This window comes from Oncorhynchus nerka, linkage group LG9a (assembly GCF_034236695.1).
Source record: "Oncorhynchus nerka isolate Pitt River linkage group LG9a, Oner_Uvic_2.0, whole genome shotgun sequence".
Lineage (NCBI taxonomy): Eukaryota > Metazoa > Chordata > Actinopteri > Salmoniformes > Salmonidae > Oncorhynchus > Oncorhynchus nerka.
In genome coordinates this window covers 5,593,973-5,606,809 of record NC_088404.1, presented here as the reverse complement: position 1 = coordinate 5,606,809, position 12,837 = coordinate 5,593,973, and the positions used below count along the sequence as shown (strand labels likewise).

The following is a 12,837-nucleotide window of genomic DNA, read 5'->3' as shown; positions in this document are numbered from 1 at the left end:
CACTTTAGAATAATGCTGTAACAACATTTTAGAAAAGGGGGAAGGGGTCTGAATAATTTAATGGTACGGTCCTAAACCACACAAAAGCAACACTAGACACTATGGAACACATATCTTGTACTATCTCATCCTGGAATATACAAGGTCAGAGGTCATCTGGCTTTGGCCTAAAGAGCAGGAACCCGGACTTCTTTAAAGAAAGACAGTCATCCTACAAGAAACATGGTATAGACGAGACAGACCCACTGGCTGGCCTCTAGGTTACAGTCCCATTCACTAAACTACCAGGTGTGAAACGGAAGAGACTCAGAAGATGCTAATCTGGTATAGAGCAGACCTAACCCACTATTAAATTAGTCAAAACAGGAACATTTGACGCCTGAAATGATCTCAACAGAGAAACATTACTCGTGTGTGTGTGTGTGTGTGTGTGTGTGTGTGTGTGTGTGTGCTACCAACAACATTTACCCCCAATATAATCCCTAGACTTTAATTATGACAGCTTCTCCATCCTAGAGGGGGAGATCAACCATGTCCAGGCCCAGGGACATGTACTAGTCTGACCACTAGATGACAGCTTCTCCATCCTAGAGGGGGAAATCAACCATGCCCAGGGACATGTACTAGTCTGACCACTAGATGACAGCTTCTCCATCCTAGAGGAGGAGATCAACCATGTCCAGGCCCAGGGACATGTACTAGTCTGTGGCAACCTAATTGCCAGAACTGGACAAGAACCTGACACCCTCAGCACACAGGGGGACAAAAACCTACCTGGAGGTGACAGTACTCTCTCCCCCAAATGCCCCCCCCCCCCCCCTAGACACAACTACGACAACATAACCAACAAAAATAGGTCACAACTCCTGCAGCTCTGTCGCATGATGGGTCCGTACATAGTCAATGTTGGGCTACGAGGAGACTCGTATGGTAGGTACACCTACAGCTCATCTCTTGGCAGTAGACTACTTTATCACTGACCTCAACCCAGTCTCTCTGAGCATTCAGTCAGCCCACTAACAGATCACAGCTGAATCAGTCTACCTGAACAGAGCAATACTCAATCATGAGGCATCAAAGCCAAAGGAACTGCACAATATTAAGAGATGCTAATGTAGAGATGGAAGGAAAGTAGTGTGGAAACCGGTGCGCCCGGTGTGCGACGAGACAAGGATATCCCTACTGGCCAAACCCTCCCTAACCCGGACGACGCTAGGCCAATTGTGCGTCGCCCCACGGACCTCCCGGTCGCGGCCGGCTGCGACAGAGCCCGGGCGCGAACCCAGAGTCTCTGGTGGCACTGCGATGCCCTAGACCACTGCGCCACCCGGGAGGCCATACTTCAACTCTTTTAACATCATTCTCAGCTCAGACATCTTCCCCAATATTTGGAACCAATGATTGATAACCCCAATCCACAAAAGATGGTAGTTATCACGTGCTGTTAGCCTCTTCTTCTTTTCACCCTTCCTTCTCCTCCTCCCTTGGCTTTGTGGGAATATTGAGGTCCGTATTAGGATTGTGGTCGTCTCTCCCCGTCTCTCTAGTAAATCGGTGACGGCTGCAGCGTTGAAACAGGGCTGGGCTGCCGTGGTCATTCAGAGGTACTGGAGAGGTCATCTCACCAGACAGATCTTTAGAATGGTCCGGTCCTCCTCAATCATCATCCAAGCCTTCACTAGAGGCTGGATCGCCAGAAAACGCTATAAGAAGGTATTGTGCTGTGTCCTATCTGAAATAGATTTGATTTAGCTGTAGCTAATCAACACATTATCTACCAACTGAGACCGCATTGGGAATTTGACTAGATGTCTGTTTTTATTCATGTGTCTGTGTGTGTCAACTCTCAGATGGTGGAGGTGCAGAAAGCGCTGATCTTACAGAAGTACGCCCGGGCGTGGCTCGCCAGGAGACGCTTCCAGACTCTGCGGCGCCTGGTACACAACGTGCAGCTCTCCTACCGGTGCCAGCAGCTCAGGAAGAAACTGGAGGATCAGGTTAGAACGCCCCCACCCCCAAAAAAAACAGTACAACACTGACCTGGAAGAGGTGGGGTGGAGTCTTGTTGGACGAGGTGGGGTTAGTGAGGTGGAGTCTTGTTGGACGAGGTGGGGTTAGTGAGGTGGAGTCTTGTTGGACGAGGTGGGGTTAGTGAGGTGGAGTCTTGTTGGACGAGATGGGGTTAGTGGGGCGGAGTCTTGTTGGACGAGGTGGGGTTAGTGGGGCAGAGTCTTGTTGGACGAGGTGGGGTTAGTGAGGCGGAGTCTTGTTGGACGAGGTGGGGTTAGTGAGGTGGAGTCTTGTTGGACGAGGTGGGGTTAGTGAGGTGGAGTCTTGTTGGAAGAGGTGGGGTTAGTGGGGTGGAGTCTTGTTGGAAGAGGTGGGGTTAGTGAGGTGGAGTCTTGTTGGACGAGGTGGGGTTAGTGGGGTGGAGTCTTGTTGGACGAGGTGGGGTTACTGAGGTGGAGTCTTGTTGGACGAGGTGGGGTTACTGAGGTGGAGTCTTGTTGGACGAGGTGGGGTTACTGAGGTGGAGTCTTGTTGGACGAGGTGGGGTTAGTGGGGTGGAGTCTTGTTGGACGAGGTGGGGTTAGTGAGGTGGAGTCTTGTTGGACGAGGTGGGGTTAGTGAGGTGGAGTCTTGTTGGAAGAGGTGGGGTTAGTGAGGCGGAGTATTGTTGGACCAGGTGGGGTGGAGTAACAGAGAACGTACTGTAAACTCACTCCACAGCTAACTTGAAATGTAACAGATGGTGTTGGTGGGATGGGATACATTTTCTGGTCTGGGTCTTAGTCTCAGCTCATGATCTCTGACTAGACCACAGTGTTTAGTCACTCAACTCGTGAGGTCAAGAAACACCACTGTATAGCGTTTCTTTGATGTCTGTCCTTCCAGGGCAAAGAGAACTGTGGGTTGCTCGAGAGGCTGACAAGTCTGGCCGGCGCTCACGCCCAAGGTCTCGACAAGCTGCACAGTCTGGAGGCCCAGCTGGGGAGATCGGCCACTGAGAAGGCTTCGCTAGAGGAGCGAGAGAAGAAGAGCAAGGAGGACGCCGCCAAGACGATCGCCCAGCTTCAACAGGAAAAAGACGGGTTCATCGTGCAAAAACAGGACTTGGAAAAGAAGCTTGCAGATACAGCAACAGAGATGAAAGGTAAAGAGGAAGGAAATGATGGCTCAGATTGTTCTCTCTTTTTAAACCTTTTATTAAATAAAAATAAAAGGTGATCTGTAGTCTAGTTCAGGATTGCACTGGCATATATGATCTTGGTCCACCGAGCTGGATAACACCGTTGCTATGGATTAGGATTGGGTGATATTTCGATAGTGTCGGATATCGAAGATAATTAAGAGCCCTCGTCGATGGTGACGACATCGTGATGTGACAGAACATTGTACATCCTATTTCAACTTTACTGGCACCACGCCGTAAAGAGCACCACGCCGTAAAGAGCACCACGCCGTAAAGAGCACCACGCCGTAAAGAGCACCACGCCGTAAAGAGCACCACGCCGTAAAGAGCCGTAATAAATATGTTATAAACCATTTACAGAATGTAAGAGTAGAGAAAAATGTCAACAAACAAAAAATTCCCTCTCTCTCAATGTCAATGATTTTCGCCATATAACGTACTCTATTTTAAAAGCCTCATTTTGTATTTTTCGTCCCCATCAATTTGACATGAATATGACTTCAGTTTTTATGCATGCTGGCTGGCATTCTCCCTCCATGCTACTTCATGATCAAACAACACATTTATCAGACCGTTTGAAATTGTTTTGAATAAGCTAGGACACAATAGGCTGACGGTAATAATGAGAGGTAAAACAACCAATAGCAAGAGAGAACAATTGAACAAGCAGTTTTTTTAAACAAAGCTTGCAGTTGAGCAAAGCTTAGTGTATTATAGATGCATGTATCCCTAACTCAAAAAACCAATCCTACTTATTTAAATAGCCTGAATACAAGCTAAAGTTGCAAAGATTTTTTTTTTTCTCCCCCAAATAGGCTATTCTAATTAAAGTGGGTAATGTCCTAAAGTTGCAGTTTTCAAATGGGAAGTCAGTCTCTCTAGCGGCCATTTTCTATCACCGATTTATTTTGAAGGACAATTACAGGTAACAAGAAGTGAAATTGAGCAAACAATATGAAGATGGGAAATGTCGAATGAGAAGTGAAAAGACTTCTAAAATAAACTGTGTGTAGAGTAGGCCTATTTCCATAGCCTACTATTAAACAAGGTAGGCTACAACCCACCTACAAATATAGAAGCCTAGACCTACAAATATAGAAGCCTAGACCTACAAATATAGAAGCCTAGACCTACAAATATAGAAGCCTAGACCTACAAATATAGAAGCCTAGACCTACAAATATAGAAGCCTAGACCTACAAATATAGAAGCCTAGACCTACAAATATAGAAGCCTAGACCTACAAATATAGAAGCCTAGACCTACAAATATAGAAGCCTAGACCTACAAATATAGAAGCCTAGACCTACAAATTTGCATAAATGAATAATCAGCCAGTTGTGGGGGACAGCAGAGTTATGTGCTCTTCAGCCGGGCCCTTGATGATTTCACAAACCCTGTCCGTCCGTCCGTCCGTCGACACACACACACACACACACACACACACACACACACACACACACACACACCTCTTTCGTGCCACAGCTCCAACAGAGGCGACAAAAAAAAAAAATGTTAGCTCCAAAATATATTTAGTCTTGAATCCTCTCGTCCCTCCCGGAGCATGTGAGCTTGCGCTAGCTGTCTTTTTAAAAGGTATTTCTTGCCAATAAGGGGCGATACCATCTTTATATCACCATGTTTTATGGGTACTTAATCATGATTGGACAGAGGTTGACATCACCCAAACCTACAAGTATGGGTCCAGAATATTATCCCCTTATATAGTAATTTTATACTGTGTTTCACTTCTTTAATTTCTAGACGGCTTCGATCAAATCAAGACGAATCTGAAAGAAGATCTGGAACGAGAAGAAAGATTGAGGAAGTAAGAGTTGCTTCGTGTACTTATACCGTTTTTTAAAACTTCTGAGCCGAGCTAAACCAAGCTAAGCTGTACTGGGCTGGCCTGGTTACTCATCCACCATAGTAGCAGGAACAGTGGGAATATCTGAGCCAGTCCAGTATGGGTCAGGTCCAGTCCAGTATGGGTCAGGTCCGGTCCAGTATGGGTCAGGTCCGGTCCAGTATGGGTCAGGTCCGGTATGGGTCAGGTCCAGTAATGGTCAGGTCCAGTATGGGTCAGGTCCGGTACAGTAATGGTCAGGTCCGGTACAGTAATGGTCAGGTCCAGTATGGGTCAGGTCCAGTATTGGTCAGGTCCAGTAATGGTCAGGTCCAGTATGGGTCAGGTCCAGTATGGTCCACTACAGTAATGGTCAGGTCCAGTAATGGTCAGGTCCAGTAATGGTCAGGTCCAGTATGGGTCGGGTCAGGTCCAGTATGGTCCACTACAGTAATGGTCAGGTCCAGTATGGGTCAGGTCCAGTAATGGTCAGGTCCAGTATGGTCCAGTACAGTAATGGTCAGGTCCAGTACAGTATGGGTCAGTACAGTAATGGTCAGGTCCAGTAATGGTCAGGTCCAGTATGGTCCACTACAGTAATGGTCAGGTCCAGTATGGTCCACTACAGTAATGGTCAGGTCCAGTATGGTCCACTACAGTAAGGGTCAGGTCCAGTACAGTAATGGTCCACTACAGTAAGGGCCAGGTCATGGTCCAGTAAGGGTCAGGTCCAGTAAGGGTCAGGTCCAGTATGGTCCACGACAGTAAGGGTCAGGTCCAGTACAGTATGGTCCACTACAGTAAGGGTTAGGTCCAGTACAGTATGGTCCACTACAGTAAGGGTCAGGTCCAGTACAGTATGGTCCACTACAGTAAGGGTCAGGTCCAGTACAGTATGGTCCACTACAGTAAGGGTCAGGTCCAGTACAGTATGGTCCACTACAGTAATGGTCAGGTCCAGTACAGTATGGTCCACTACAGTAATGGTCAGGTCCCAGTAATGGTCAGGTCCAGTACAGTATGATCCACTACAGTAATGGTCAGGTCCAGTATGGGTCAGTACAGTAATGGTCAGGTCCAGTACAGTAATGGTCAGGTCCAGTATGGTTCAGGTCCAGTACAGTAATGGTCAGGTCCAGTAAGGGTCAGGTCCAGTATGGGTCAGGTCATGGTCCAGTAAGGGTCAGGTCCAGTATGGTCCACTATAGTAATGGTCAGGTCCAGTATCAGTAATGGTCAGGTCCAGTATCAGTAATGGTCAGGTCCAGTATCAGTAATGGTCAGGTCCAGTATCAGTAATGGTCAGGTCCAGTATCAGTAATGGTCAGGTCCAGTATCAGTAATGGTCAGGTCCAGTATCAGTAATGGTCAGGTCCAGTATCAGTAATGGTCAGGTCCAGTATCAGTAATGGTCAGGTCCAGTATCAGTATGGGTCAGGTCATGGTCCAGTATGGGTCAGGTCCAGTATGGGTCAGGTCATGGTCCAGTATGGGTCAGGTCATGGTCCAGTATGGGTCAGGTCCGGTGTTGTTCAGGTCAGGTCCACTACTGTGAAAAGGACACGATATTGATCTAGTTTAGTTTCTCAGGATTGCAGAGAACAACCTTGACCTGCAGAAGGAGGACCATGAGAAGGAGGTGGAGATTCTGAGGGAGGAGAACAGGAGGCTGAAGGAGGAGAGAGTCCGCCTGCAGAGACAGACGGAGGAGGGGGCGCAGGTCAACACTGATCTACAGGACCAGGTCATACAGCTCACCAAGCACGTCAAGGTGAGGTTCAGAGGTCATTGGTCGTACAGCTCACCAAGCACGTCAAGGTGAGGTTCAAAGGGTGAAGGATTACTTGACTGATGGATTGGTTGGTTAGTTCATTGATTGATTTTTCCTCTTCCAAGGTTATACCTGAGTTACGGAAGGATCTTCATAACCTCCAAACCCAGAGAGATGATCTGGACCGGAGAATGAAGGGGCAGTCAGAAGAAGCGATAGGTACAGTAGGTCTACTCGGTTAATTCACACTACTGTGCCCTATACTGTCCTGGCTACCCATCCACCATAGTTGCTGATGCAGTGGAAAGGACAATGTGAAAAGAAAACATCCGAGCCAGTACAGGGTGGTCCAGTACAGGGTGGTTCAGGTCCATTACAGGGAGGTTCAGGTCCAGTACAGGGTGGGTCAAGTCCAGTACAGTGTGGGTCAGGTCGGCATGATGGTGTGAAAAAAGGATGAAGTGCTCCCAAAGGATTTTGTTGTCAGGCCATGAATGTTTGTGACTCTTTTCCTATAGCTAAGATGAGTGTGATTACAAGACAACTTCTTGGTGGCATGATGGAAGAGGAGGTCATTTCCAGGTAGTGTAATTTCTATACATATGTAACTGTATTATTCTCTATGTAACTATATTATTCTCTATACATACAGTGGGGCAAAAAAGTATTTAGTCAGCCACCAATTGTGCGAGTTCTCCCACTTAAAAAGATGAGAGAGGCCTGTAATTTTCATCATAGGTACACTTCAACTATGACAGACAAAATGAGAAGAAAAATCCAGAAAATCACGTTGTAGGATTTTTTATGAATTTATTAGCAAATTATGGTGGAAAATAAGTATTTGGTCACTTACAAACAAGCAAGATTTCTGGCTCTCACAGACCTGTAACTTCTTCTTTAAGAGGCTCCTCTGTCCTCCACTCGTTACCTGTATTAATGGCACCTGTTTGAACTTGTTATCAGTATAAAAGACACCTGTCCACAACCTCAAACAGTCACACTACAAACTCCACTATGGCCAAGACCAAAGAGCTGTCAAAGGACTCCAGAAACAAAATTGTAGACCTGCACCAGGCTGGGAAGACTGAATCTGCAATAGATAAGCAGCTTGGTTTGAAGAAATCAACTGTGGGAGCAATTATTAGGAAATGGAAGACATACAAGACCACTGATAATCTCTGTCGATCTGGGGCTCCACGCAAGATCTCACCCCGTGGGGTCAAAATGATCACAAGAAAGGTGAGCAAAAATCCCAGAACCACACAGGGGGACCTAGTGAATGACCTGCAGAGAGCTGGGACCAAAGTAACAAAGCCTACCATCAGTAACACACTACGCCGCCAGGGACTCAAATCCTGCACTGCCAGACGTGTCCCCCTGCTTAAGCCAGTACATGTCCAGGCCTGTCTGAAGTTTGCTAGAGAGCATTTGGATGATCCAGAAGAAGATTGGGAGAATGTCATATGGTCAGATGAAACCAAAATATAACTTTTTGGTAAAAACTCAACTCGTCGTGTTTGGAGGACAAAGAATGCTGAGTTGCATCCAAAGAACACCATACCTACTGTGAAGCATGGGGGTGGAGACATCATGCTTTGGGGATGTTTTTCTGCAAAGGGACCAGGACGACTGATCCGTGTAAAGGAAAGAATGAATGGGGCCATGTATCGTGAGATTTTGGGTGAAAACCTCCTTCCATCAGCAAGGGCATTGAAGATGAAATGTGGCTGGGTCTTTCAGCATGATAATAATCCCAAACACACCGCCCGGGCAATGAAGGAGTGGCTTCGTAAAAAGCATTTTAAGGTCCTGGAGTCGCCTAGCCAGTCTCCAGATCTCAACCCCATAGAAAATCTTTGGAGGGAGTTGAAAGTCCGTGTTGCCCAGCAACAGCCCCAAAACATCACTGCCCTAGAGGAGATCTGCATGGAGGAATGGGCCAAAATACCAGCAACAGTGTGTGAAAACCTTGTGAAGACTTACAGAAAACGTTTAACCTCTGTCATTGCCAACAAAGGGTATATAACAAAGTATTGAGAAACTTTTGTTATTGACCAAATACTTATTTTCCACCATAATTTGCAATTAAATTCATAAAAAATCCTACAATGTGATTTTCTGGAAGTGTACCTATGATGAAAATTACAGGCCTCATCTTTTTTAAGTGGGAGAACTTGCACAATTGGTGGCTGACTAAATACATTTTTGCCCCACTGTATGTAACTATATTGTTCTCTATACATATTTGGGACAATGATAGTTTCAATCCAGTTTACACATGTTTTTTTGTTAAAAGGTTGGCCTCCGATGGGCCAGAACAGATATATGAAGCTGGAGATCTGTTGACGGCTTTTGATGGGCTGCAGAAAGCTACCAGGTCTGACACGTTTGGTTTTTCCCATCCACTCTGGATTTCTACATTAACCTGGTCCCAGATCAGTTTGTGCTGTCTCCACAAACCCCTACTGGTCCCAGATCAGTTTGTGCTGTCTCCACAAACCTCTACTGGTCCCAGATCATTTTGTGCTGTCTCCACAAACCCCTACTGGTCCCAGATCAGTTTGTGCTGTCTCCACAAACCCCTACTGGTCCCAGATCAGTTTGTGCTGTCTCCACAAACCCCTACTGGTCCCAGATCAGTTTGTGCCGTCTCCACAAACCCCTACTGGTCCCAGATCAGTTTGTGCTGTCTCTACAAACCCCCTACTGTATGGTCACTGTCGTGATGCTTGCAATCCCAAGGTTGTGGGTTCAATTCCCACAGAGATCACATGTACTAAAAACGTATACACTCACTATGCTGAAGGTGTCTGTGGATAAAAGCAGCTGCTACGTGACAGAATGTTAAGCACTGCTACGTGACAGAATGTTAAGCACTGCTACGTGACAGAATGTTAGCACTGCTACGTGACAGAATGTTAGCACTGCTACGTGACAGAATGTTAAGCACTGCTACGTGACAGAATGTTAAGCACTGCTACGTGACAGAATGTTAGCACTGCTACGTGACAGAATGTTAAGCACTGCTACGTGACAGAATGTTAGCACTGCTACGTGACAGAATGTTAAGCACTGCTACGTGACAGAATGTTAGCACTGCTACGTGACAGAATGTTAGCACTGCTACGTGACAGAATGTTAGCACTGCTACGTGACAGAATGTTAAGCACTGCTACGTGACAGAATGTTAGCACTGCTACGTGACAGAATGTTAGCACTGCTACGTGACAGAATGTTAGCACTGCTACGTGACAGAATGTTAGCACTGCTACGTGACAGAATGTTAGCACTGCTACGTGACAGAATGTTAAGCACTGCTACGTGACAGAATGTTAGCACTGCTACGTGACAGAATGAATGTTAAGCACTGCTACGTGACAGAATGTTAGCACTGCTACGTGACAGAATGTTAAGCACTGCTACGTGACAGAATGTTAAGCACTGCTACGTGACAGAATGTTAGCACTGCTACGTGACAGAATGTTAGCACTGCTACGTGACAGAATGTTAAGCACTGCTACGTGACAGAATGTTAGCACTGCTACGTGACAGAATGTTAGCACTGCTACGTGACAGAATGTTAGCACTGCTACGTGACAGAATGTTAGCACTGCTACGTGACAGAATGTTAGCACTGCTACGTGACAGAATGTTAGCACTGCTACGTGACAGAATGTTAAGCACTGCTACGTGACAGAATGTTAAGCACTGCTACGTGACAGAATGTTAAGCACTGCTACGTGACAGAATGTTAAGCACTGCTACGTGACAGAATGTTAAGCACTGCTACGTGACAGAATGTTAGCACTGCTACGTGACAGAATGTTAGCACTGCTACGTGACAGAATGTTAGCACTGCTACGTGACAGAATGTTAGCACTGCTACGTGACAGAATGTTAGCACTGCTACGTGACAGAATGTTAAGCACTGCTACGTGACAGAATGTTAGCACTGCTACGTGACAGAATGTTAAGCACTGCTACGTGACAGAATGTTAGCACTGCTACGTGACAGAATGTTAGCACTGCTACGTGACAGAATGTTAGCACTGCTACGTGACAGAATGTTAAGCACTGCTACGTGACAGAATGTTAGCACTGCTACGTGACAGAATGTTAAGCACTGCTACGTGACAGAATGTTAGCACTGCTACGTGACAGAATGTTAAGCACTGCTACGTGACAGAATGTTAGCACTGCTACGTGACAGAATGTTAAGCACTGCTACGTGACAGAATGTTTAGCACTGCTACGTGACAGAATGTTAGCACTGCTACGTGACAGAATGTTAAGCACTGCTACGTGACAGAATGTTAAGCACTGCTACGTGACAGAATGTTAGCACTGCTACGTGACAGAATGAATGTTAAGCACTGCTACGTGACAGAATGTTAGCACTGCTACGTGACAGAATGTTAAGCACTGCTACGTGACAGAATGTTAGCACTGCTACGTGACAGAATGTTAAGCACTGCTACGTGACAGAATGTTAGCACTGCTACGTGACAGAATGAATGTTAAGCACTGCTACGTGACAGAATGTTAGCACTGCTACGTGACAGAATGTTAAGCACTGCTACGTGACAGAATGTTAGCACTGCTACGTGACAGAATGTTAGCACTGCTACGTGACAGAATGTTAGCACTGCTACGTGACAGAATGTTAAGCACTGCTACGTGACAGAATGTTAGCACTGCTACGTGACAGAATGTTAAGCACTGCTACTGTAAGGATTCATGTCTGACACTGGTCTGACTGTGTGACTTGTTTGTGACTGTGTGAGTGTTTTCTGTTCGTCTGTCTGCCGGCAGAGTGCTGGAGAGAAAGCAGAAGGAACAGAAAGAGGTCTCCGACAGCCAGATAGAGGGGCTGACGTTCAAGGTGGAACACCTGCAGAACGAAAACAATCAGCTGCAGAAACTGTTCCAAGAAAAAATGTCTGTCAACGACAGCATCGGCCAGGAAGTGACCAGGCTGAACCAGGAAAACATGGTCATACCTGAACTGAAGCAGACTGTGTCAGAGCTACAACGACATAAACAGGAACTGGAGGAGCAACTGGAGGAGCAGACCAGAGGGATGACAGGTAGACACAGTACACTACACCATCACTTCGGCCTCTAGGTTCGGGGTCATTGTTATCCAGTCAACTCAGGAGGTCATTACAATCAATTTATCTCTTTTTATTTTTTAGAACAAATGGAGGAGATATCAAAAAAGCTTCAGATGAATGTTGAAGAGGAAGCCTCCCAACGCAGGTACGGTAGGATATCCTCAAGCCCTGAAATCCTATAACAATATTCCATTGTCAGCAGATGCTTTTATCCAAAGCGACTTGCAGGACAGTGAGTGCATACATTTACACTGTGTGTATGTATGTATATATATAATCCCAACGGGAATTGAACCCACAACCACTATCTCGACATGCTAGCACCACACCCTTACCAACTGAACCACAATCAAGCCGTCATTACTATTCTGTTCACGACTGACCCCCTAACCTCTCTGTTCAGGCTGTTGGAGCAGCATGAGCAGGTAGAGCGGGAGAAGGAGGAGGTGGAGAGGAGGGTGGAGGAGCTGGAGGAGGTGCTCAGGAGACAGAAGAACACGGAGACCGAGGCCAAGACCAGATTCACTCAGGAGGCATCACGACTCACTGCAGAGAACATGGTGTGTGACTGACTGACTTTGTTTGACTGACTGACTGACTGTTTGTGATTGACTGACTGTTTGTGATTGACTGACTGTTTGTGATTGACTGACTGTTTGTGACTGACTGACTGTTTGTGACTGACTGACTGTTTGTGACTGACTGTCTGTTTGTGACTGACTGACTGCTTGTGACTGACTGACTGCTTGTGACTGACTGACTGCTTGTGACTGACTGACTGTTTGTGACTGACTGACTGACTGACTGACTGACTGACTGACTGACTGACTGACTGTTTGACTGACTGACTGTTTGACTGACTGACTGACTGTTTGACTGACTGACTGACTGACTGTTTGTTTGTGACTGACTG

The 12,837-nt window shown here is 46.4% G+C and overlaps 1 protein-coding gene across 2 annotated transcripts in view; it reads left to right on the top strand.

Moving 5' to 3' along the window:
- LOC115118371 (unconventional myosin-Vc-like) overlaps window positions 1-12,837 on the top strand; it is a 57,446-nt gene that overhangs the window by 32,612 nt on the left and 11,997 nt on the right. For both annotated transcript variants that reach the window (XM_065022245.1, XM_065022246.1), the window contains exons 20-30: window positions 1,548-1,713; window positions 1,851-1,997; window positions 2,896-3,154; window positions 4,958-5,021; window positions 6,630-6,810; window positions 6,936-7,029; window positions 7,329-7,392; window positions 9,107-9,187; window positions 11,623-11,897; window positions 12,006-12,069; window positions 12,328-12,484. In XM_065022245.1, coding sequence (XP_064878317.1) covers window positions 1,548-1,713; window positions 1,851-1,997; window positions 2,896-3,154; window positions 4,958-5,021; window positions 6,630-6,810; window positions 6,936-7,029; window positions 7,329-7,392; window positions 9,107-9,187; window positions 11,623-11,897; window positions 12,006-12,069; window positions 12,328-12,484 — 1,552 coding nt within the window. The remainder of the gene's footprint in view (window positions 1-1,547; window positions 1,714-1,850; window positions 1,998-2,895; window positions 3,155-4,957; window positions 5,022-6,629; window positions 6,811-6,935; window positions 7,030-7,328; window positions 7,393-9,106; window positions 9,188-11,622; window positions 11,898-12,005; window positions 12,070-12,327; window positions 12,485-12,837) is intronic.